The 22,245-nt window shown below is 40.3% G+C and overlaps 1 protein-coding gene across 3 annotated transcripts in view; it reads right to left on the bottom strand.

Annotated features, from left to right (window-relative positions):
* The window catches only part of PRKCQ (protein kinase C theta), a 111,772-nt gene that overhangs the window by 46,044 nt on the left and 43,483 nt on the right, over nucleotides 1-22,245 (bottom strand). For all 3 annotated transcript variants that reach the window (XM_074325017.2, XM_019738249.3, XM_019738248.3), the window contains exons 2-7: nucleotides 19,905-20,031; nucleotides 16,204-16,403; nucleotides 12,932-12,992; nucleotides 5,480-5,642; nucleotides 4,302-4,333; nucleotides 4,123-4,208 (exon numbers count right to left, since the gene is read on the bottom strand). In XM_074325017.2, the coding sequence (XP_074181118.1) occupies nucleotides 4,123-4,208; nucleotides 4,302-4,333; nucleotides 5,480-5,642; nucleotides 12,932-12,992; nucleotides 16,204-16,403; nucleotides 19,905-20,022 (660 nt within the window). In that variant the 5' untranslated portion in view covers nucleotides 20,023-20,031. The remainder of the gene's footprint in view (nucleotides 1-4,122; nucleotides 4,209-4,301; nucleotides 4,334-5,479; nucleotides 5,643-12,931; nucleotides 12,993-16,203; nucleotides 16,404-19,904; nucleotides 20,032-22,245) is intronic.

Consider the following 22,245-nt stretch of genomic DNA (forward strand, 5'->3'; position numbering starts at 1 on the left):
TAAACCACAGTTTTTACTCGTCAAGCTTTAGAGTCCTGTCCCAAGAACCCAGACAGCTATGTAGCTCTTCTGGGTGAGGGGCAAGTGCGTGCTATCCAGTAGCCAAGTGACCTGCAGACAGCTGAAGTCTGAGGAGTCCCCACAGATGGGCTCACATTTCAGGAAGCGGGGACTAGGGCTATTTATTGAAATGGGAGCTAAGTAAACATTGCACTTCCCTTCCTGTTTTAATATAAATATTTCCTTTTAATCTAAATATTTCACCCAGAACTGGTGCTTTAACCTCTGGAAGATGTTATATAAGGCCTCCTCTAGAGGAAACATTGCCATGGGTTTATTAGCATGAGAGCCTAAAGTGTGAAGCATTTCACACCTACTGTACATGAGCTGAGGAGCCCAGAGGTAGATAACGGGTCTGCTGGGTGCTGTGGACACACATGTCACAGCTATAATCTTTTACACATGAGATATCTCATATAATCCTCAAAATACCCCATTTGAAGCAGCCTCTACCAGTATCTTCCTTTGATAGAGGAGATTAAGCACAGAGAGGGCAAGACGCTTGTCTAGGTCACACAGCCGTCAAGCAAGCTGGGATATCTATGAGCCTGGCCGTCAGAATCACTGGCCCCTTTACTTTCACTGTTACTCTTCTCTCTCTCAAAACAAAAGTATGATTTAGGGGATGGGGAGAGGGGAGATGAGAGAGGGATGCTGGTGGTAGATATGTTACAGATTTTTAAAAACAGTTTTCCAGAGTTTAAATCTTCTCCTTTCATCAAACTTATCACATGAACAACAACAAGATATCAGGCAGTTTAAATCCTGGCAAGAATACCAATATTCTTGTGCAATAGAAAAAGTTCTGTTTATTTACGATTTATGAGTATAATGTCTGCATGTTTTTAATGAAACAATTCGTTTGGGAACACGCCTTGTTCGTGAGAACGACTTATTCATGCAAGTGATGCGGCCTTGTTCCTTCCCTCTGAGGCTGCTGGTCTTTAGAACGGCTGTTTAGAATTGTTTCCGAGTTGCCCAGCACTTACTCTAGCCATTTTCAACCAAGAAAAAGATAACTTTCAAAACTCATTTCGTATCAACGTTTCCATGTGAATATGAACAGCCAGTGTCAAGGTCCAGGCTAGAAGGCATCGGCTTGAAACCTTGCACCCAAGCCCAAATGGTTCAAGATACATGTGGGAAAGATTATAGATCTGTACTTTCCACTGTGACAGTCACTGAGTCACATGGGCCAGTGAACAAGGGCAAGGTGGTGACAAGATGGGCTGTAAGTGTAAAAACACACCCTGGATTTTGAAGACTTTGTATGAAAAACGTTATGTAAAATATCTCAATTTTTATACTGATTATACATTGAAATGTTAAAATTTGGGCAGATGGGATTAAATAAAATACAATGTTAAGATATTTCACCTGTTGCTTTTTTCTTCAATGTGGCTACCTAAAAATGTAAAATTATACTTGTGGCTCATTCTATTTCTGTTGGACTTTAGCCCCTGAAGTTAATAGTCATGCTTACAATTTATGATTCTGAAGCATCAACTAAAGGGAGCAGGAGGGTGGGGTTGGGAGGTGGCAATTTGATTTAAACAGATAAAAATATTAGTCGGGGAGATTGAGGTCTGAATTTTAGTCCCAGCTCTGCCTCTTATAGGTGGTTGACCGTAGACAAACCACTTTAACCTCTTTGAGCCATAGCACAATCACTTACAACATGAGAGTATCCCCTTCTGGCTCTAAATTTTAACGGAAATCCCACTTTGGAAAAAAACTCAACCAATCTGCCTTCTCTGGACCTGCCCTTTTGCTGGAGAAAATCACACACCTGGGCAGGTTGACACCCTCAAACTCAAAAGGACTTACAACTGTGCCCGGCAGTCCTTCTGCTTTTCTCTAAACCCTTGCTTTCTCATCTCTAAGATAATTATCTCACAGATCCTCTCTCCTCAAAGCCAGTGTTGCCGTCCCTTCTTCCTTCTCTCAACCCTCAGACTTCATTCACTGAGGACATCAGTTGTCCAAGGGAAGCTCCTTCCCCTGCCTGCCCTCAAGCCGACAGCCATCTTCTCCTTCTCCCTTCCTGTTACAACTGATGAACTGTCCACCTGTCCATCACAGACCCATCTCCACACGTGCTTTGGACCTCTTCTCCTCTTGCCAAGACTGACTGCTTTGGTTGCCCCTCTCTCCGACTTCATTCATCTGTCGTTGCTTTCTAGCTATGAGAGTATTTCCATCCCGTGTGTCTCACCTTCCAGCTACTGTGCTACTTCCGTGATCTCCCTCATGGTTAATCTTCATGATAATGGTAATACTTAGGTTGTTTCCATGTCATCAGCTTCCAGTAACCTTCAGTGCTGGCCAATGTGGGGATCACCTCTATAAATCCTCTGAAATTTCTCTGATCAGGGCTCCAAAGATTTCCACGTGGCCCTCATTTTTCTCAACATCTCAGCTGCACTGAACACAATTGATCCTTTCATCCACTCTCAGTATATGAAGAGCCCTCTCTGAACCCTGTTCTCAGTCTCTATCACAAGCTCCTTCTCTTCTACCTAACGTCTAATTGCGATTCCTTTGGGGGTCAGGATTGGCTCTATACTCCCTCACTAGGTCATTCTTTGGCAGCTTCACTTTCTACCTACATGATTGTCACTCCCAAAGTTATAGATGTGATCCATTGGCTCATATGAATTCCAAGCGCATATAACATTGTCTATTCGATACCCACACTTGGGTGTCCATAGGCATCGCAGACTGACCTTGTCCGAAACAGAAATAATGAATTTCTGCCCCCAGACCTCCCCTCCTAGTCTTACTCATGTCCTCAGGGTCCTGCTCACTACCCTGCTGCTCAAGGCAGACACTCAGCCATCATCCTTATTTCTCTGTCTTTCATTCTCCGCGTCTTGTCTACTGGCAAATACAGTCATTCTGAGTCTCGAAATCACCTGAAAATCTGCTCACTTGGCTCCATCTCCACTGTCATCACACTTCTGCCCTGGTGGGACTCCAGCACCTCTGGTTTTTACTTTTACATTGCAACCCACCATTTCCCCTACAGCGGCCACAGAGTGGGCTTTCCATTGCCAGTCAAATAAACTCCAACCACTTTTCCAGGGGCCAAAGGAGCCCCACCTGATCTAGGTCCTGCCAAGTGCCCCAACTTCCTGTCCTGTTCTTGCCCTTGTATCAGCCACGTGGTCTCATTTTACTTCCTAGAACATGCTGATTTTTTCCATCCTCGGAGCCTTTCAGTCCATCTGGGGACTCATTCCTCCGGCTGTTCACACAGCTGGCTCCCTTCACCTTCATCTCTCAGCTTAAATGCTCCCTCCCCCGGGAGAGCCCCTGACCTCCAGTCTAAGTGGGTCACTCAGTTAGAGTCCATCACAGCACCGAATACAAGTGGAAATTATACACAGTCATTTGTTAATTGTCTGTTTCCCCAACGTTACGGCAGAGTCCATAAAGGCAGGACATGTCTGTCTTGTGCTCTGCTGTACACTGTACATAGCAGAGTATCTTCTGTGATTTAGATACACAATATTTATTGAATGAAGATGGAAAGCGTGGGCAAAGGAAGGCTGCCTGTCTTTCTAGCTCAGCTCTCCTTCTCCATGGGGTAAAATCTAACTAGTCCTTAAACTACCCTATACTTCAGAGTTCATTCTGAAAGAAAGATTTATCTCTTAATATAAGAATTATACTACATCTGTTACCATCTCTTACTGACCTTGTAAATGCCGATATCTGTATTATCATTTGCTTCTACTCTTTAACTGTCACTTCTAGCTATAGATCTCGCAGAAATTGTCCTCATATAATTGATCCAAACTATGCTTTCTGGCCACTTTCTAATATGTTTTTCTGGAAAAGGCAGAGGCACAAAAATTCTTATTGTGCTTTTCTTATTCATGCCCTAGTTTTGGATTTCAATCACAATTACCGAAAAGGAGAGGGGTTTTTGGGAGATCATCAGTAAGCCTAAGGATTCAAGTTCAGGAAGTATTGAAAAGAATGAGTGGGCTGTACAATTTAATGTCAGCCCAGTGATAAAATGGCATTTCAGCCGAAGAGCAGACTCTCAATACATACCATAGTTTCTCGGCTGTTGATAGCTGATCCTGTGCACTTGGCTATGACTTTATCAATACACTTCTTGTGAATTGCTGCGTTACATTCTGAAAGGAAACAATGGCAGCTTCAGATCTGCAGAAGTTGAGGAACAACTAAACAAAAAGGATGATGATAAGACAACAGAAATCCTTACTTACGTCGACACTGATAGCCCTGTTTGTTCAGACCCCTGCAATGAAACACATGTTTGATTTATATGGATATTTGAACCAGGAGCAGCAACACAAACATGTAACAGGTGATGAGATCGCACAGATTCCTGCTATCGCAGAGCGTTTTATGATCAGCTAGACCTGGTCTATCATTTGCCAAGAGTGTTAACCTGTGTGTTTTATTCAAAATTGCTTTGTGAAAAGTCTGATGATGAAATAAAAGAGGAACTATTGATTTCCCTTTCATCTGAGTATTTTCCAAACAAACATGTAGAGGTTAAAATGCCTCATGGGCGCTTAATAGCAAATTTCCATGTCCTACACTTAACAATTCATTGTCTCACTAAGCTCACTAATGATCAGCAAAGACATTTGTATAACGTTTTATTTCCTGTTTCTGAGTATCTGAAACTATTTGCAACTAACAAATTTAGAAGCTTAAGTCCAATTCCTGAATAACATTCACTATTAGAAAGGAAGGAGGTTCAGGTCATTAGATGAAAACAGGTTGATGGAAATCCACCCAAAGTGTATTTGACCTTGGATATCCTGGTTATGCTTGAATACCTGGGGTCGTGCATTCATGGATTCTGCAGTAGCCCAAATGGAATACCTCATTAGGAGGCGAGGAGGCTGAGACCAGAGATAGGAGTTGTTTCCAGTGTCCACTCTATCACAGACTTTGCTGAGTGGTTACTGAGGCTTGAACCCATCTCTGTTTGAGGGCTGTTCAAACACCCAGGAGTGCCATAAGCATCTAAACCCATGAGCTCCAATGGGCAAGTGTTGTCTGTTGAGCACATTACTGCCAGCACACTTGGGCTGTCGAGGTGGTGGAAGTTTCGACTGTGAAACTGTGCTTACAATAAGGATTGTCCCTCCTCTGTACCTCCCCTCTTCACCTCGCAGCCTCCTTTAATCAGAAACTAAAGGCTTTGGAACCCTTTCCTGATGGAGCTGGCTTCTTTGCTGTACAGCAGCCATGTTATGAAAATCTTTTCTAGAATCACACCCTTTAAGCCTTCTCCATCCAGGTGAGGCCACGGAAAGCTCTCCTGTAGTACTTATTCTGGCACGCTCCCCTCAGGTGGGGCCCAATGGGTTAAGGGGATGAGACAAAATGCATAACCTAAAGCTTTGAGTGAAATGCCAAGTTACCGTACCAGACAAACTCATGGCAGACAGAGCAAAATGTGGGTTGTGGGAAGAAGGTGGCGGTGAACTCGTGGCACTTGACATGATGGACTTTGGCCTGTTTGATAGCTCCTCGGCGGTGATGCAGAGCAAAGAAGCCTTCAGCTTCAAATTCACTCAAGTCCTTTGTGTCTGCAGAAGAGGATAAGGGACAAAGCGAAATTCTGTGACATGGCTGTCATAGCTGGGTGGGGAGAGTGGGTTGCTGGGGAAGGAACAGAGATGGAGAAGGAATTAGACAAGTGTTGAAATCAGTAAAATCCCAAGTACTCACTCATGTGGGATATAAAACTGAAAATAACAAAAGAACAAGACAAACAAATGAAGAAACAAAACTCATAGACACAGACAGTAGTTTAGTGGTTACCAGAGGGTAAGGGGGGTGGGGGGTGGGAGATGAGGGTAAAGGGGATCAAATATATGGTGATGGAAGGAGAACTGACTCTGGGTGGTGAACACACAATGTGATATAGATGATGTATTACAGAATTGTACACCTGAAATCTATGTAACTTTACTAACAATTGTCACCCCAATATACTTTAATTAAAAAAAAAAAATCCCAAGTACTTACATATATTTTTTCAAGTACTTATTAAGTTTGCTGCAGTACTAAGCCTTTTTTCTTTAACTCTTTAAAACAGAATCATCATAGGTGTATTATTGTAGGACTGAAACAGTGATTTTGGATTATTGGCTCAATCCTTAACTCTTTGACTGTGCTGAGTTAGCCTCTTTCAATTTAGAACCAGAGGCCAGAACTTTCAAGGTATTTACCAGCCTCTCCTATTCACTGTCAGTGATGAGTCAGCCAGAAAAGGCAGGAAGTGGCAAATACTTTTCTGCCTGTAATTCTAGAGAACAATGTGGTTATTGACAGCAACTTGGAAACACCTTCTTTTTTTTTTTTTTAAGTTTCCAAGATGCTTTACATCTGGTTACAGAAAGAGTTCAGTACACTGGAGGGAGCTGGCCAATTTGTGAGTGAGGGCAAAAGAACTTGGGGAAGTTGTTTATGTTCTGTTTCCTGATGTCCACAGTAATCAGATGCACCTGTTACAGACCACACTGGTCAGTGTGGAAAGGGCCAGAAACTGATAGTTCACTGTCATGTGTGGGTATTGCTGCAGGCGTTTTAAGCAGTTACTGTCCACAGGGCCCTGTTGACATCTTCCCAAAGCTGGTAGAATTCTGAGAATACCAGTGCTATTCTGGCTGAAGTCCAGGTCCAGAGACAACACACCATAGCAAGGAGGTTACGGTTAAACAGCATGGTGAAAAATGCACCATGCGAGAGAGAATGAATGGCACCATAAACAAGAAAGGAATAAAAATCATCATCATCACTAAAATAAGCATAATGCAGTTAATGATGATGACGCTTAGAATTTTAAATCGCTTGCAGATTCTTGGATTACTTATTCTATTTCTTTTATCTTTACAAATACAAAAAATGGAGGTTTGGTGAGAATATGGGATCATATTTCACAAATCTCAAGAATTAACAATATTTAAATTACTTCTATTCTGGCTAAGCAGGCCAGCGGTTTGACAACACACTTGGGGCACATATTCCTGCCAAGGTACCTTCTTTTTCACACCCCTAATGGTGGCGGGGCTAGAAACATAGTGAGTAGACAGAAGTGGGGCTGTGTAGAGGGAGAGGAATCCGTCTCCCCCAGGAATCCAGCCAAATCCCAGGACACATTTCAGGACCAATGTCTTCTCTACAGTGATCCACGGGTCTGTTTTATGGCAACTCCGGACCCCGGATAACAGGCATCCCCAGAATCACATAAATAGTTCCACAGACGGGGCGTAACACTGCCTCATACTTTAAGGTTAGGTAATTCAGGTCTTTTTATTTGGAACTAGGCTGGAAATAAATTAGGGTTGGTGAATAAGGGGTGAAATTCAGGGTCACTGAGGCAATTGCCTTTGCCTGCAAGTTCTGGAATAAGTGTGGAGATCTATTTACAACTTGTGACTGGTGTAGTAGGTCATTTGTCAGTCAGATTTGACTCATTTCTATTTTGGTCCAGATGAAACAGTGTGAAATAAATAAAGTATAAAATTACTTTTAAACCAAGGGATGGAAGTGATGCATTACTATAAAAAATAATATATATATTCTCTGCATGAGACTATAAGCCTGTGATTTCTTTTAAAAATGTCAGAAAGTGCTAGAAATGAATTTATTCCCTTGCTGCTTCTTGTGATATCCTTTATCCTCTAACCATCTCAATCATTACAAGAGAGTAAATTTATAAAAACTCAGAATTTCTTAAATTCGTCCGGTATTTACTATGTTTATTTCTGAAGTGATTTCCTCCTCTGTTTCTTAGCTTGATGAAGTTCATTGGTTTTTATATGTTTGGTTACTTCTTGTATAGTAATGGCTCCTAATCTCTTTATTTAGTTTAATCTATCACTTGTTTGTAGTCAATCTAACCACACACGTTTCCTGGGCAGCTACAAGCAAGTTGCTACATGGAATATTCTAAAGAAATATGAAATATTATCCCTAACTTTTGAGTGGCTAAAAGTCAAGTCAGGGAGATGTGGCACTCACGCAAAGAACAGTATGCGATGGTGTGAAATAGACTTGGAGGTGTGTACACCCATATTTTTTAGGAGGTAGGAAAGGAATGACAAAAGAGACCACAAGGAGACAGCTGAAAATTTAAAAGGAAAACTTGAACAATACCACTTTGGGCAAGCCAAGGGGAAGAACAGGGTTTTTTTTTTGTTTTGTTTTTTGGCATTGACTGATCTAGAGGTGTCAAGGGAATTGAAGGCCAAGAAACAGGAATTTGTCTTGAGGATTCATACTCTTGGAGAAAGGCATTTAGCAGATTGGTAGAAATATCAGCCAGACTCCTAGGGTTTAAGAATTGACAGAGTAGTGAAGAGACAGGGACTAATAAATAAGAACTACTTTTTCAAGAAATGTGTCAGGAAAGGAGAGGAAAGAAAAGCTGATGGAGGTAAAAAGGTGAAAGAAAAAGATCTTTTTCAAGATTGGAGAAGATGGTTTAATTCAGGATGTCTCGGCAATGAGTGGGAAATCAAAGAGAAGGAACAGCTGAAGATGCTAGAGAGGAAACATGGTTGATGGCACAGAGCTGCTAGGGATGGGAGGCAGGAGACCAAGAAAGGGAGGGACTTTCTCTGAGGCAGAAGAGTGGGAAGAAAATGTAGGGAGAAGCGGCTATATTCTAAGTGCAGACAGAAGATGGAGTCTCTCCCAGTTATATTGGGGATAGGCCAACCTCCAAGAGTGAGAAGAGTAGGATACCCTCAGAAACCAAGGAGCATGGGAATGTTTGGAATAGCCATTGTATGGGAATCAAAAGAGAATAAAATGAATTTTTAAATGCCACGGTGAGTCCTACCGAAAAGTTCAACAAACATTCATTAAGTACCTCCTACATACCTAGTATGCAACCTGGTGCTGGAGTTAGAGACAAGTAAGATTGGTTCAACCATTGCTTTCCTGAAAGGAATTTAGAGTCTAGAAGGAAAGATAATTAATGTAGTAATTGTCTAAACAGGGGTATTCACAGGATGCTATGGGTCCTTGGAGGTGAGGAAGCTACACCAGCAGGTGTAGGTCAGTGGAGGTGAGAAAAAGAGGAAAGTTGGACATGGGACGTACTAGCAGAGATGATTTCTGAGCTGGGTTCTGAAGGATAAATAACTTACTAATGTGTGGGAGAAAGTATGGTGGGGAAAAACAAAAAGTATTCTCTCTAGATGGAAGAGACTAAGCAAGGGTACAGAGATAAGTTATCTCAGGATGTGTATATTGCTAGAGTGTGGCATACGAAGCAGAAAACATCAGTGGTCACATCTAGAAGACATATAGATATCAGATCAGTTTGAAAATTTTCCTGCAGATAATTTGTAAACACTGGAAGGCGGTAGGCAGGGACAGGGGCAAAGGGAGGAACAGATGTATTGCATATTCAGAATGGAATTTTTCATAGTTCATTCTGGCAGCCAAGTAGAATGATGGGGATTTGGCATGAGGTAAAGATGATGTAAGCTGGGGATAAAATTGAAAATGACTAAGTAAACAACATGGGCAGACACTGTTGGATTAATGTGGGAAGTTGAAGGAAAAGGAGGCTATAAAAATTACTTCCAGGTTTCTGCATGGATGAAATAGTAATTAATTAAGACAATGAGTACAAAACAAATAGCTTACTGGTAAAAATGGAGCAAAGGCTTGAAGAAAGAGAGGGGCATATATGTGGTTTGGAGATCAGAACATCTCTGGAAGAAGAGGGTGCTTGTGAGAGCTGAGTACTGGCAAGGGCTCATCATGGACTCCAGGTGAGGTCAGAAGTTAATGTTAGAAGTAGGCAAACAAATGAGTGTGAAAGAGAAACTAGATCAGGGTAAAGTCTGGTACTTACTGTGTGAAAGAGGACAGAATTGACATGGGAGGAGGATGAGCTCTGAGAGGAGAAGGTCTGATTGAGTCCTTGACGGGTTGGAGAATTCTGATTGATTGATGACCTGTAGGGTGATTGTAGGTTACTGAATGGATAAAGAAAAGTGTAGGGAGGTGTGAAAATATGAGGTGGGGTATCAGGTGGTGTTAGTGAACACTGAAAAAGTGATTCCAGCACAGAAATCAAGGAATGGGGATTTTAGAAGAGAAAGAATGGAGTGAGTTGTGTATAGAGAGCTATGAGCCATTTACTTCCCTGGAGAGTAGAAAGGAATTGAGACTTCTATTAAAGACGAGTGTAAAAGACATGTTCACATCTTAATTGTTATCCAAGATTGAATTCCTCATCCCCTCTCATTTGCCTTCTCTTCCCATATCTCTCATTTCTACCACTCCTATTATCATTTCCCTAGTCTTGGCGATTTTAAGAGATACCATCAACATTTTTTGCCTTCACTCAACTTTCATTTTAAAAGAATTATAAAAGCACCTCAACTATGTCCTTACAATGGGCATACCCTTTCATCTACACTGCCCCAAAATCTTACTCTTATCCTATTTTCTTTTATTTCATTCCTATAACCACACCTCCAGATGAGATTCTCATCACAGTCTATATCCAGGCTACTTCTTTTCCCAAATCAATCCCACATTCTGTCACAAGCAATTGCCCCCAAACACTGCTTTCATTATATCAAGTCCTGCTCAAGAATGTGGCTATGACTCCTTGTTCATGGTGACTTCCCGATGTCCACACACTCTTCTTGCCTGCCTTCCAAGCCCGGATCTGGCTTTGATTCTTCATTCTGATTTTAGCAGGGGCCCACTAATCTACCTCCACTGGTCTTCTCACAGTCCTCTGTCCATTCACATTTTTGCTCAAGCCTACATTTTTTTCCTCCTAGATGTTACCCGTCTTCTTTGCAGATCTCAGTTTTGCCTGTCCTTCAGTGCCTGCAGTGTGGAATTTTCTGGAATGACGGTAACCCATCAGTACCTCTTGGTTAATTAGTGTTTATGTGGTTTAGGGTTTAATTCTATAACTGTCTAATTTGCACCAAGTCTCCAATTTGGGTTGAAAATCCCTAACTGTAAGAACTCTTATATGTAGTCGTAAACATTCTTAAAATTGAATGATATCCTATACTTCTTGTCATCAACAAGGAATTTTCTAGTTAGGTTATTCCATAATATTGCTTGTTAAAAAATTATGATTTTTTAATATGTGAAAATTTAGAGATGGAGTTTCAATTTGGGTCTAGATATAAAAATTTTTAAATGCTACAAAGTTGTATTCTTTAAAAAAATTTCCTGGGCTTGCATAATTATTGTTTTTAAAATATCATTGGTTTTTGGCCACCTGAATTTTCTCTCTCATTCTAAGACAAAATTTAAGTTTCATAATAGTAGGATGAATATCCGTGGAATTATTTTTCAAAGCAGTGGTCTTTAAACCACTTACCAAAAATACTTGCATTCTGATAGAGGACTTCTTCGATTTACACTGGGCCACGTTTTGAATGAATGGGAGAAGTATACTTTCTCTTATTCAAGGAATTAAACAGTATTCGTATTATCATTTAGGCCAGTACTTGCACTTTTTATGGAAACTTATTTATTCAACTGTCCTACAATCACTCTCTATCATTTGGCAGACTCAAAAATAGTATAATGACATGTACCATATATTTAGAGCTAGCAGAGATAAAAGAAAAGTTCAGATTGTATTGTTCCCTCTTTAGGAGTTTTTTCTTCTTTTTTGAAAAAGGTTTATTATGGAATATTTCAAATATATACAAAATTGAGCAAATACTGCAATCAACTTCCCAGTAGCTGTCACGCAGCTTTGACAATTACGAGTTCATGGCCACTCTTCTAATATACTCCATCCACACCTCCCACCCCATTGGCCCCACGCTAATGGGTTATTTCGAAGAAATCCCTGGTATTATATTATTTTATCTGGAAATATTTTAGTATGTATCTTAAGGATGAGGACCGTTTCAAAAATATAACCACAATATCATCATCACACTTAAAAAATTAACAACAATACCTCAACAATGAACAACTATCTGGTGAGTGTTCAATTTTCCCTGATTATCTCATAATCAGTTTTTTCCAGTGTATTTAAATCTGGACTTAAAGGAATTGTCCATGTGAAGCAAAACGCAGAAAGCAGCTTAAATCTGTAAACTAAAACTTGTTTCTTGGTGGTAATTTAGACAATTACTAAAAAGCTAATTTAGAAAATAATAAAATCAGTTGATCACCAGTGAGTTCACATATCCATTCTGAGGCTTAGGATTTTATGAGCAGTAGCATTTGATTCATTCAAACAGTAGCATTTGGTTCTTTTAAACAGAAAGAACTGATAGGCTGTCATAGACACAAGCAAGCACACACTCGTAAATGTAATTCTGTGACCAATGTCTGTGTGTGATGTGGAATGGAAACTCTTTAGCAATGCATTTTCCTTCCTTGTTCCTAAAAGGATTTTGAGGTGACTAACTTGAAGACAGTGGTATTTTGCACTAGCATTATGGGAACTATTTATTGGTTTCTTATTTATTTTGTATTCTACTGATGTGCAATAGTTTGTTATATCACATCATTTACACACAGTTTGTAGACACATCGTGGCACATAAACAGAGCCTGTTTTGAATTTACATTAAATTCTCAAACTAAAATACAGACAGACTATAAATGCACTGGGCATATGCGTCCACACAATTGAAAAACTAATGCTATCAATGTTTTACATTTCTATGTTTCTCTAGCCCAGATACGTGTCATTTCAACTAATGTTTGAGCACCACTGGGAATTTTAAGAACAACCCTTGGGCTTCCATTTTCTCCTAATTGTTTTCTCTGCTGTTGTAGAAGGTACATTGAGTTGCACATAAGGAGAAGGGACATGTCCTCCTCACCCCCCAACAGGAAGAAGAAATGTCACTTGCCACTCATTTCCAGAAAGTATCTTGCGTTCATTAGCATTCGGCCTTGAGGTTTCAGCTCTAACTGGTTGAGAGAAGGAAAGAAAGATCAGTCAGCATGTGAAACAAAAGCTGAGTTTAATGACGTCATTACTGCCGAGTTTGGTGATGGCAGATTTCCAATGCAGGACGCAAGCGTTGCTCCCTCTCATTTAACTCACACACATTATCATAATAGCACAGCATCCGTGTACAGTCTTTTATTAAAACACCTCAGCAGCTCATTATTTTTCCTTGGAGATCAAAACTTCCGGAAGGAAGAAACAGAATTCCAAAATGGATTCTGTCTGATTTACTTGCCCAGGGCTGCTGCTTATCTGAAGCATTGTAAAGGATAGATTGAGGTCTGAATCCCCGCAAAAGAATGATGATGCTGGGACTAGCTCACTTGGGGAACAAGTTGGTCTATAGAAGGAAAGAGGAATTCTTTACCAAGCGTGATTCCACACAGGCCTCTAGGCTAATCAGGATATGAAATGGGGGTGGCCTTTTTCTTTCACAGGGAGAGATTTTCTCCTTAGGAAAGTGCTGGATAATACGTCAAGGGAAATTTTAATTTGATTGGTTTGAGAAGGGATAAAATAATATATTCCAGTATCATTATGTAGAAAGGACCAGAGCAAAGTGACATTTTAAATGATGCAGGATATCTTGTGATGTGACTTAAGGGGAAAAATGGCAAATCCAAGGTAACCTGACAACTGTTGCTAATATATTAAGTCATAACACTGTATTGTTACTATGCCAAAAAGAATACAAAGATGAATCGAAGGTCCTTATTGATAATTACATCCATGAATTAACTAGAATAACTGAGAAGTAGTAAGAAGTGTCCAGTTGAGCCCAGGATTGAATATGAATCGTGGCTAAATAATTGACTGGCAGTGTGACCTTATGCAAGTCACTAAACGCTCAAAGATCACTGAAAAGCTATTATCATAGCAATACTTATGTCACAGCATCACTACTATTAGAATTTTATGATAAAATAAGCTGTACTTCTTGGTCAACTATAAATTCTCAGGCAAGCTTAAATAGATTGATGAAAAGAGAAGTGCTTTTCATATCAAGTATATACACCGTTGTTCTCTGGTTTGTGGAATACACAATAAAGATGGACGCAAAGATGTAACTAGAAGAGCCAGATAAGGGCTCATTCCCAAACAAAGTGGGGAAAATTGGTATCAGGTGACCACAAAGTCATCAATATTCAGGACTTAGTGGTGATGGAGAAAATTAAACTAGTTTGCTGCTGGGAAAACGATATCCATATAAAGTTACAGTCCATCATGTTTTTGAGGGTGAATAAGAGATAATGATACAAACAGTGAAATCCTTGAGAAAGCAGGAGGCAAGTCTCCATGTGGTGTTTAGAAACTGGATGATGGTGTCTGTGGAGGTGAAAGGCAACTTTGAGAAAATAATTTTTTTTTTAAATAGAGAAATTAATTTTTGGAAAGCAGATTTCAATAGAAGCAAGGGCAAATATAAGTCCAAAACAACCTGCTGGCCCTTAAACACTACAAATAAAAGTAAACCAAGGAACAACCTTAAAAAAAAAAGATGGAAAAATGTGAAAAGGTTGCCAGTTAAATGAGGATCTGAAGGCCACCAAGTGTTATGACTAAATCATGAATAATAAAAAAAAGTGAAAAATCTGATAAGAATAAAATCAGAAAAAAAGCCAAGGCTAGAAATCAAATGCATTTGAGTTATAAATAGAAAAGCACCCTGATCATCGGTGATGCTTAACAAAAGAATTAAAAAATTAGTTATCTTTTCATTAATTGAGAAGGAAATCAAATAGCATGCTACTTTAAAAAATTAGGAATTTGACGACTTTTTAAATTTTTTTTTTTTTTTTTATTGAGGCAGAAGGCAGAAAAGAAATGGGAATGGAGGAAAACTGGGGAAGACTTTCTCTAGTTAATCTCTTCTTTTTCTCAGTTAGATGTTGCCGTTTAGGCCCAGCTGCCACTTCACCCCTCTCACTCACCCGGTCTGTATAAACCTTTTAACACTAAGTTACACACCTGGGACATTATCCAGTTTTTTCACGGCTTCCTACTTGCCTAAACAGTGATCCAGGAGGAATTCTGTTTTCATGTCCCCCTTCCCCAAGCTGAACATGGAAATACTCAATAGATTCTGCTGAACTGAGTGATCTAAACACATCTAACAAAGCATGGGAACTTTTTTTTTTTTTAAAACCTTGGTATATGCTTATTGTTAAAGATGATTTTAGTGACACAAAGATTTACATACATACACACTTTCCTAAAAAGGACTGAATTTTTTTAAGGTCACAAATACAAAACGGACACAAAATTCTGGTTTTTTGGCTTATATTATTCCCATTTTGAAACCTGTGTCTTGAAAGATTTTTGGGTGGAGTTGTTAAAAATGTGAACTATTGGAAATAAACAGAAAGATAAGATTCTCTCCTTTTTGCATAAATGATATAAACGTTTGAAAACATGTTCTGGGTCTCAGATCATTTAAAAGCAGTTTTTACTGGTACATATATGTATATATTTTCATTTTGTGGGCCCCAGAAATTTTCATTAGAATTTTTTATGCTTTCATATTCTACTCTTCCCTTTAACATTTCTAAACATTTGCTACCAAAACAGTAACAACCTAAGTTTTCCAAAACTTGGTGTAGTAATTGTAACATGGATTTTGCACGATGTACTTTTTAGTAAAAGGAAGCTAAGTGAATACATTATAGCTAGAACAATTTATAGGGATTAGCAAACTACTTTGGAGAAAGAAGACCAAACATTAAATGGATCTTTGTTCTATCCTCTCACTTATGGATCTATTGTCTTATCTACCTTATCTTAGTATAAGATATCAAGATATCTTGATAAATAGATAACATGTTCTGGGTCTCAGATCATTCAGGAAGGGTGAGATTCCCAAGTTAGGGGAAATTTGTGATATTTCTGAGCTTACTATTAGTTATAAATCAGTAACAGTACTACATAGCCTAAGATATCTTCTTCACCTTACACAGGAATCAGAGATTTGAACAGGTCAATACGTTCCACAATGAATAATCATTGTCATTGTCAAGTCACCAGTAAGTAAGTGGTAGGGAGTCTGTTTACTCAAAGCTAGTGTATCATCATTTTAGGATAACGTTGCAGTTTTGAGCTAGTCTTTAGCTCATCTGGTACTTACCACGTCATGATATACACTCGTTAAGTAAAGCTCTCAGCTCAGATATTTACCCATATTTCTGTCTTTCCGTTGTTCTTTCTGCATCTCTCGGCCAGGGAGTAGAGCTCGACAGTAGTTTCAGATATTAGGTCCACGTTTTTGCCCTTCACGATGATCTGCATTACCCTCCCCTTGTTGATGTGGGCATCAAAAGTGCTGTCCCAGGGAGGGTACATGGTCGGCTTTTTCTGGATATACATCTGCCCATTCTCTACGAACAGAAAGATACGGTCTTGTTACTCCTTTAGCCAGCTCTGGGAGAAAAATTCAACTCAGCAGTGGCACCCATTCCCTCTGCTCGGTAGGGTATATAATTCTGTCGGGAAGACAAAAGTAACACATAAAACAATTCGAGACAATATAGGATAGGATGAAACAGTTCCAAGGTCTGCATGCAAGGTAATGTATTGAAATGTGAAAGTCAATCTATTAATAGATAAGTTAGGCAACAAAAATATGACCATGGCTTGGACTACCAGTGTTCATTTTTTATTCAAGAGTTAGTTGCTTCACTTTGAGTGTGAACACCTGAGCCATATAAAGAACTCAGGCTAAGCCTGGTATATTTGGTAACATAGAGTGACCCAGACCCCATTTTTTACACATTTTACACTTTTATGCCTTTTAGGAATCCTCTTTTGTTAATGTCTAAGGTGTGGGTACATGACGGATTAATTTCACTGACATCTGGTAAAAAATAGTTGATACAAAACTACCTTGTATTCATCTGAAAGACACAAAGGCATAATTTAAGGTTTATAATGAGTATATAAAATGATATATGTAAAAATTTTCCATTTGCCATTAATACACTAAGAGGCAAAACCTTTCAAACACAGTGAGCCATTATTTCCTTCTCTAATTCTCAAATGAGGGTACATCTTACATGTCCTATGCACCCTAAACAGAAACTGACAAGTAACTAACTCAGAGAGGTGGTGGTCTTCCTGCCTGGAGCCCGTGGCGCGGGCCACAGACCTGCAGGTGGGGAAGGGAAGGTACGCAGGGCTCCTGGAAATGGTCCTGACAAGAAACGTGGTCCGGATGATGGAGTGTAAAGGGAGCGTCCCCAGACCAGCAGGAGACTGGGAAAGAGCTCACTAGTGGGATTAAGGGGTGCGTATCCTATCTTTTGTCCAGATTGGATTTCTACAGTCTTTGTTCTTTAATCATTTCAGAAGCAGAGAACTGCAGCTGTACTTGAGTGCTTGTTTCTTATGATAACGAGCATGTTAAGTGGCAGATTTTGATGAGGCAAAAGGGAAAAATCCATTTAAAGCAGGGAGACAAAGCAGTTCTGACCCCTGATAGCCCTTTCTTCCCAGTGCATAATGCTAAAATGGAACAGGCATTGAGCATGTGCTAAATTATTATTCGGGGGTAGGCCGGGATTTGAGTAGCCAAAACTTCAAATTTTAGGTAAAGCTGGCTACTAGAGGTATAAACTCTGATCATATGAAGCCGTAGGATAGGAAGGGGAAGATTTTAATGTCTCGTTTAAAAGAAATTCAACTGGAGATTGGACTTAAAAAACAAACAAACAAAAAAATGGGGGCAGCCAGTTAGCTCAGTTAGTTAGAGCTCGGGGCTCTTAACAACAAGGTTGCCGGTTTGATCCCCACATGGGCCACTGTGAGCTGCGCCCTCCACAACTAGATTGAAACAATTACTTGGAGTTGATGAGTCCTGGAAAAACATACTTAAAATAAATAAAAGTTAAACAAAAACAAACAAACAAACGATGGCAATATTAACGATCATAGTAACATTTTACTTCCATGGACTTGAAGCCTCTCCTTCTCATAATTCTTTTCAACATAACCATTTTCCACGCCCGGCAAAGGACAGACATTTCCACAGCAAGGCATTTCTCATACTTTCATTCACTAGGTTTGTAATAACCTAAAAGAGGACCAGAATTTAGGATCCTGTCTATTTACAGTGAGTTTTACATTTTCAAAGGCTCTGGAACGCACGGCACTGTGTCCTGTTTGTCTCTGTTCTGTTGCCTCATCACGGAAAACATAGCCTCACACCCTCAAGGTTGAAACGTGTTTAAATTCTGTAGAAGTAATAATTGAATTATAATGTTGAGAGAGATTTCTTTTCAGAACAAAACAAAAACAAAATCAAAAGCAAAAATCTCCAAACTCCGCAGGCTAACCTTTTGGAAAAACAAAGTCTTCTTCTTTTCTGACAAGGTCTTGATCCACATGGCTGATTAGACCAAGTTCAAAGGCAAGGCCAAAAGAAGAAGAAATTTTAAAAAGGCTCTTGGGAGGCAAATGTCAGGGAGACCTGTGGTTGTAAAGAGAACTGGATCCAGGAGACCCATTAAGTCCAGAGTGGCTTTGAAAAACTCACACATTTTACACTTCAAAGATTTCTGTGACATTTGAAAGGTTTTAGCTTGGGAGCAAGTGCCATTCTTACTTTTAACTAAAAAGGAGCGAAATCTGGACAGAAGGGAAATCAGGGTGATTCAGTGGCTGAAAGGATGAAGTCGGCCATGAGACCTGTTCTTTTAAGGGAGGGAATGCCCAACATAGGAGGGTTTGGAACCCCAGGATCCTGATCTGGAAACGCCCAGCTGGAGGTTCTCAACTGTGCAATCAGGGTCCCCTGGAATCTGTGTGTCGCACCCCTAGAGGCCTTCTTAGGACTACCCTGTGTGAAATAGCTCACATCTCTCTGTCCCCAATGCTTCTCTCCCCCCTTTACTCTGCTTCACAGGAGGGACCATATTCCATTTTGGTTCATTGCCTGTCTTCCTCCGCTAGCGTAGAAACACTAAAGGAAAGGCACTTTTGCTGAGCCAGTATGCCATTGGCGCCCCATTTCTGTATAAATGAACGTAATGGCTTCTGTTGTTCTTGAAAACTTGCACGGGGTAATCATACTTCTCTCCAGAGTGTCTGCCAAAATGAGAAATGTATGGCAGGACATAGGGAAGGTAATGAGGCTGGGAAAGCCTTGGGCTGTAACCTGCCTCCTTCCTTTCTTTTAGAAAGTCTGTAAGAATCTTAAAATACAGAGGCAGGGAGGAGGAGAATGGAAGCCAGTTGAAGTGACCCTGGAGAGATTCCAGACAAAAAAGAGTTATTTTAATTGAATGATCTAAACCTATACAAGGAATCTTAGAAGACTGTCCCACTTGCCCTCTTACCATGAACTGCCTATATACATTTCAATTCGACAGAACGTGACTATTCTTTCACTCATCCAGGGTCTTAGTAAACGCAAAAGTAAGTTTTCTGAAATTTGGATTCTAACGGCTAATATATATTCTTTGTAACATTCGTCAAAGCTTAGCCAAAGAAGCAGTAAGCCAACTTTAGAGGTAATTCTAAGATTATGCAGACTTTATCTATAATCACTGAAAACAATTATAGGTCCCTTGTCCTGCTTTAGCTCACTACATTTCCCCCCCCATTAACTCCTCACACAACGTCTGCAAACCCATGTCTTATTTCCTTTGTTCCCTTCATTTATGTGGAAAAATAGTGCAGTGAAACAGAACATGAGGCAGCAGAGCTGGCTGTAGTTCAGACATGACCACTACAGCCATATGCTCTAGGAAGTACTTGGTTTCCCCTGGCATCGGTTTCCTGGACTGTGAAGTTAGGTTGAACCAGACGACCTTGAAGAACCTTGAGAGGCTTCGCTTCATAGTTCATAGCAGGGTCTCCCCCCACCCCCCACTCAGGCTTACCTGATTCAACATATTCTTTGACAAGCACGGCACAGTAAGGGTTAACAGCCTCTCCCTGACATGGCTGGCAGGACCCACAGTCAAAGTGGGATAAACCGATTCGAAGAAATGGTGACATGGTCGTTCCCTGTAAAGCGACAAAAGACAAATGCTATTTGGGGGCTATAAACTGTGTTACTTTTGGTGTCCCATCCCCACTTAAATAGTGCTTTATCACAGACGCCCAATGCTTCCAATGGTTCAGCTATCCATTCGAACAAATGCTTTGGCTTCCCCTTCTGCAAAATACATTAGTGGGCTCATCCCAAAACACAGACTGACTTGCCAAGGGAAGAGTCTTTCTAGAAGTCTGTGTGATTCAACCTCGTCCACCAGGACGGTAATTCCATTCTTAATTTAAGGGAGTCTTTAATAGTTGCAGAGAGAGGCAAAAGTTTTCCAACAGTTTATTTCTTCTGTTATTCACATAGGTACCCAGGAACCCACACACAATAATAAGAAAAATGAGTTTATGAAGAGTGAGCCTATTTTAGTCACAGCAGTTAAATATGACACCAGAAAATTCTTACATGGGCTATTTATGTGTGTGATGGAATTGGCTCTGGGCACTTAACAGCTGATCCCTATTTACTGGAGACATTTCAAAAAGGTTGCTTTCTTCACAGTCATATATATGTGTATGTGTATGTATGTATACACATATATAAAATAAGCCTTTGACCATCATGAACTACTTAAAAAACCTTAAATCGAAGGATAAAATAGTGCTTTCTTGTGTCAGGATAAATAAAGTACTTCATAAAATCCAATTCACTGATAATTACGCTTTCCTAGAGATCTAGGTGAAAATCATGGTGTTGGCTACAAATTCTGGGATTCCAGTCTTCATCTGCTATTCTTTCCTTTCCTTGTTTGCTCTGGCCACCACTTACCTCAACCACACACCCTTTTTTTTTTCTTTTCCTAAACTACTTTTCCATGAGGTCCCATTACTCTGAAATCATCATCTGATATTTAATGCCAAAGTTACTTCCTTGCTCATTCTGTGTTTTTGAATCATTTTCTCCTCCTGAATTTCCCCAAACTTTCTTAAGTATGTTCATAAGAACAAAGCATTAGCTGACTTTTCTACCTTTTATAAAGAAAGAAAACGGCTCAGAATACTAGGAATCTAGATGTGAGAGTAACGTAGCTGGAAACCTTGGGCCCAGAATCCCGCATCTAGCAGCGTGATGAAAGTTCACCAGACCTCAGGAATGCCGGCGGTCTTTGGGGGTTTTCTGAACCCAGAGAGAGACAGCTTAGGGGCGCTTAACAACTGCTATTTTCATGGATTTTAAGAAAGTCCCAATTTCCTGCAGAGTTTAGCAGGAGATGGTTACGGAGTCCTCGTGATTTGTTCTTAGTCTCTGAAACACATTCTCTGTAAGTCACACTGTTGAATCAGCAGCTAGGTGACTTTCAGGTGTGTCTTTAGGGGGCCCCCTTTACCCTCGGAGCTTAGAATTCTAGCACAAGAGCGGGGCTAATAACTACGAGTTCTCCAGAGAGAACTTCTTTGAGACCCCACTGCCCCCTTTCCTGGGCGAGATAGCACATAGGTCTTTTGGACAAATCTGTATTTCTGCAGTAATCAGGAAAAATCGCCAAGAACTATCCTCATTAATGGGAGTATTTACTATGTGTGGACTTTTTGAAGATTTCCTCAATACAAGTCAACATAAGCAAGTCATTCTTATTTGCGTTTGAAGGGATCACTGACTCATAAAGCCTGAGTTAAAGCGCTCTGACCTTTAGTGAGGGATGTGTCACTCTGCTATTTCCAGGCTGGGTTCAGAGTTAGGTGACAGCAGCTCAACAGGCACCTGGGACAATCTGTCTGGGAATGGAAAGAAACCTCTAGGGTACCCAGGGGTTCTGTGTATGGAAGAGAGGTGCAGCGGACCTCCGTCCCCCACAGGGCTTAGACCTCAGCTGCACTCCTCATTCATTAGCAGTCCGGATTCACTTGCCATTTCACCAGATTCATTTGCCCATGAGCATTTGACAGTTTACCTAATGCACGCACCTGTGTGAGAGCCCAGCCATCGTCTCTCTTTCTAACGGCCTAGACACGGTGACATAGTCTGCCATTTTGACATCTAGTAGGCAGAACTGAAATTGTGTGCTTAACCTCACACATTGTGTAATAAAGCCTCAAGCTCAGGGGTGTGTTTTTAGGTCAAAGGTAGCATTTTCTCCTTGAGCTACTCAGAATTCCTGCCCTGCCCCCGCCCTGCCCCCCCCCCCCCCCCCACAGCAGTGTGATCCTTATGAAAAACGAAGCAAACACACGAAATTG

The sequence above is a fragment of the Rhinolophus sinicus genome, chromosome 1 (assembly GCF_057876585.1).
Source record: "Rhinolophus sinicus isolate RSI-liver-muscle chromosome 1, RSI-T2T, whole genome shotgun sequence".
Taxonomy (NCBI): domain Eukaryota; kingdom Metazoa; phylum Chordata; class Mammalia; order Chiroptera; family Rhinolophidae; genus Rhinolophus; species Rhinolophus sinicus.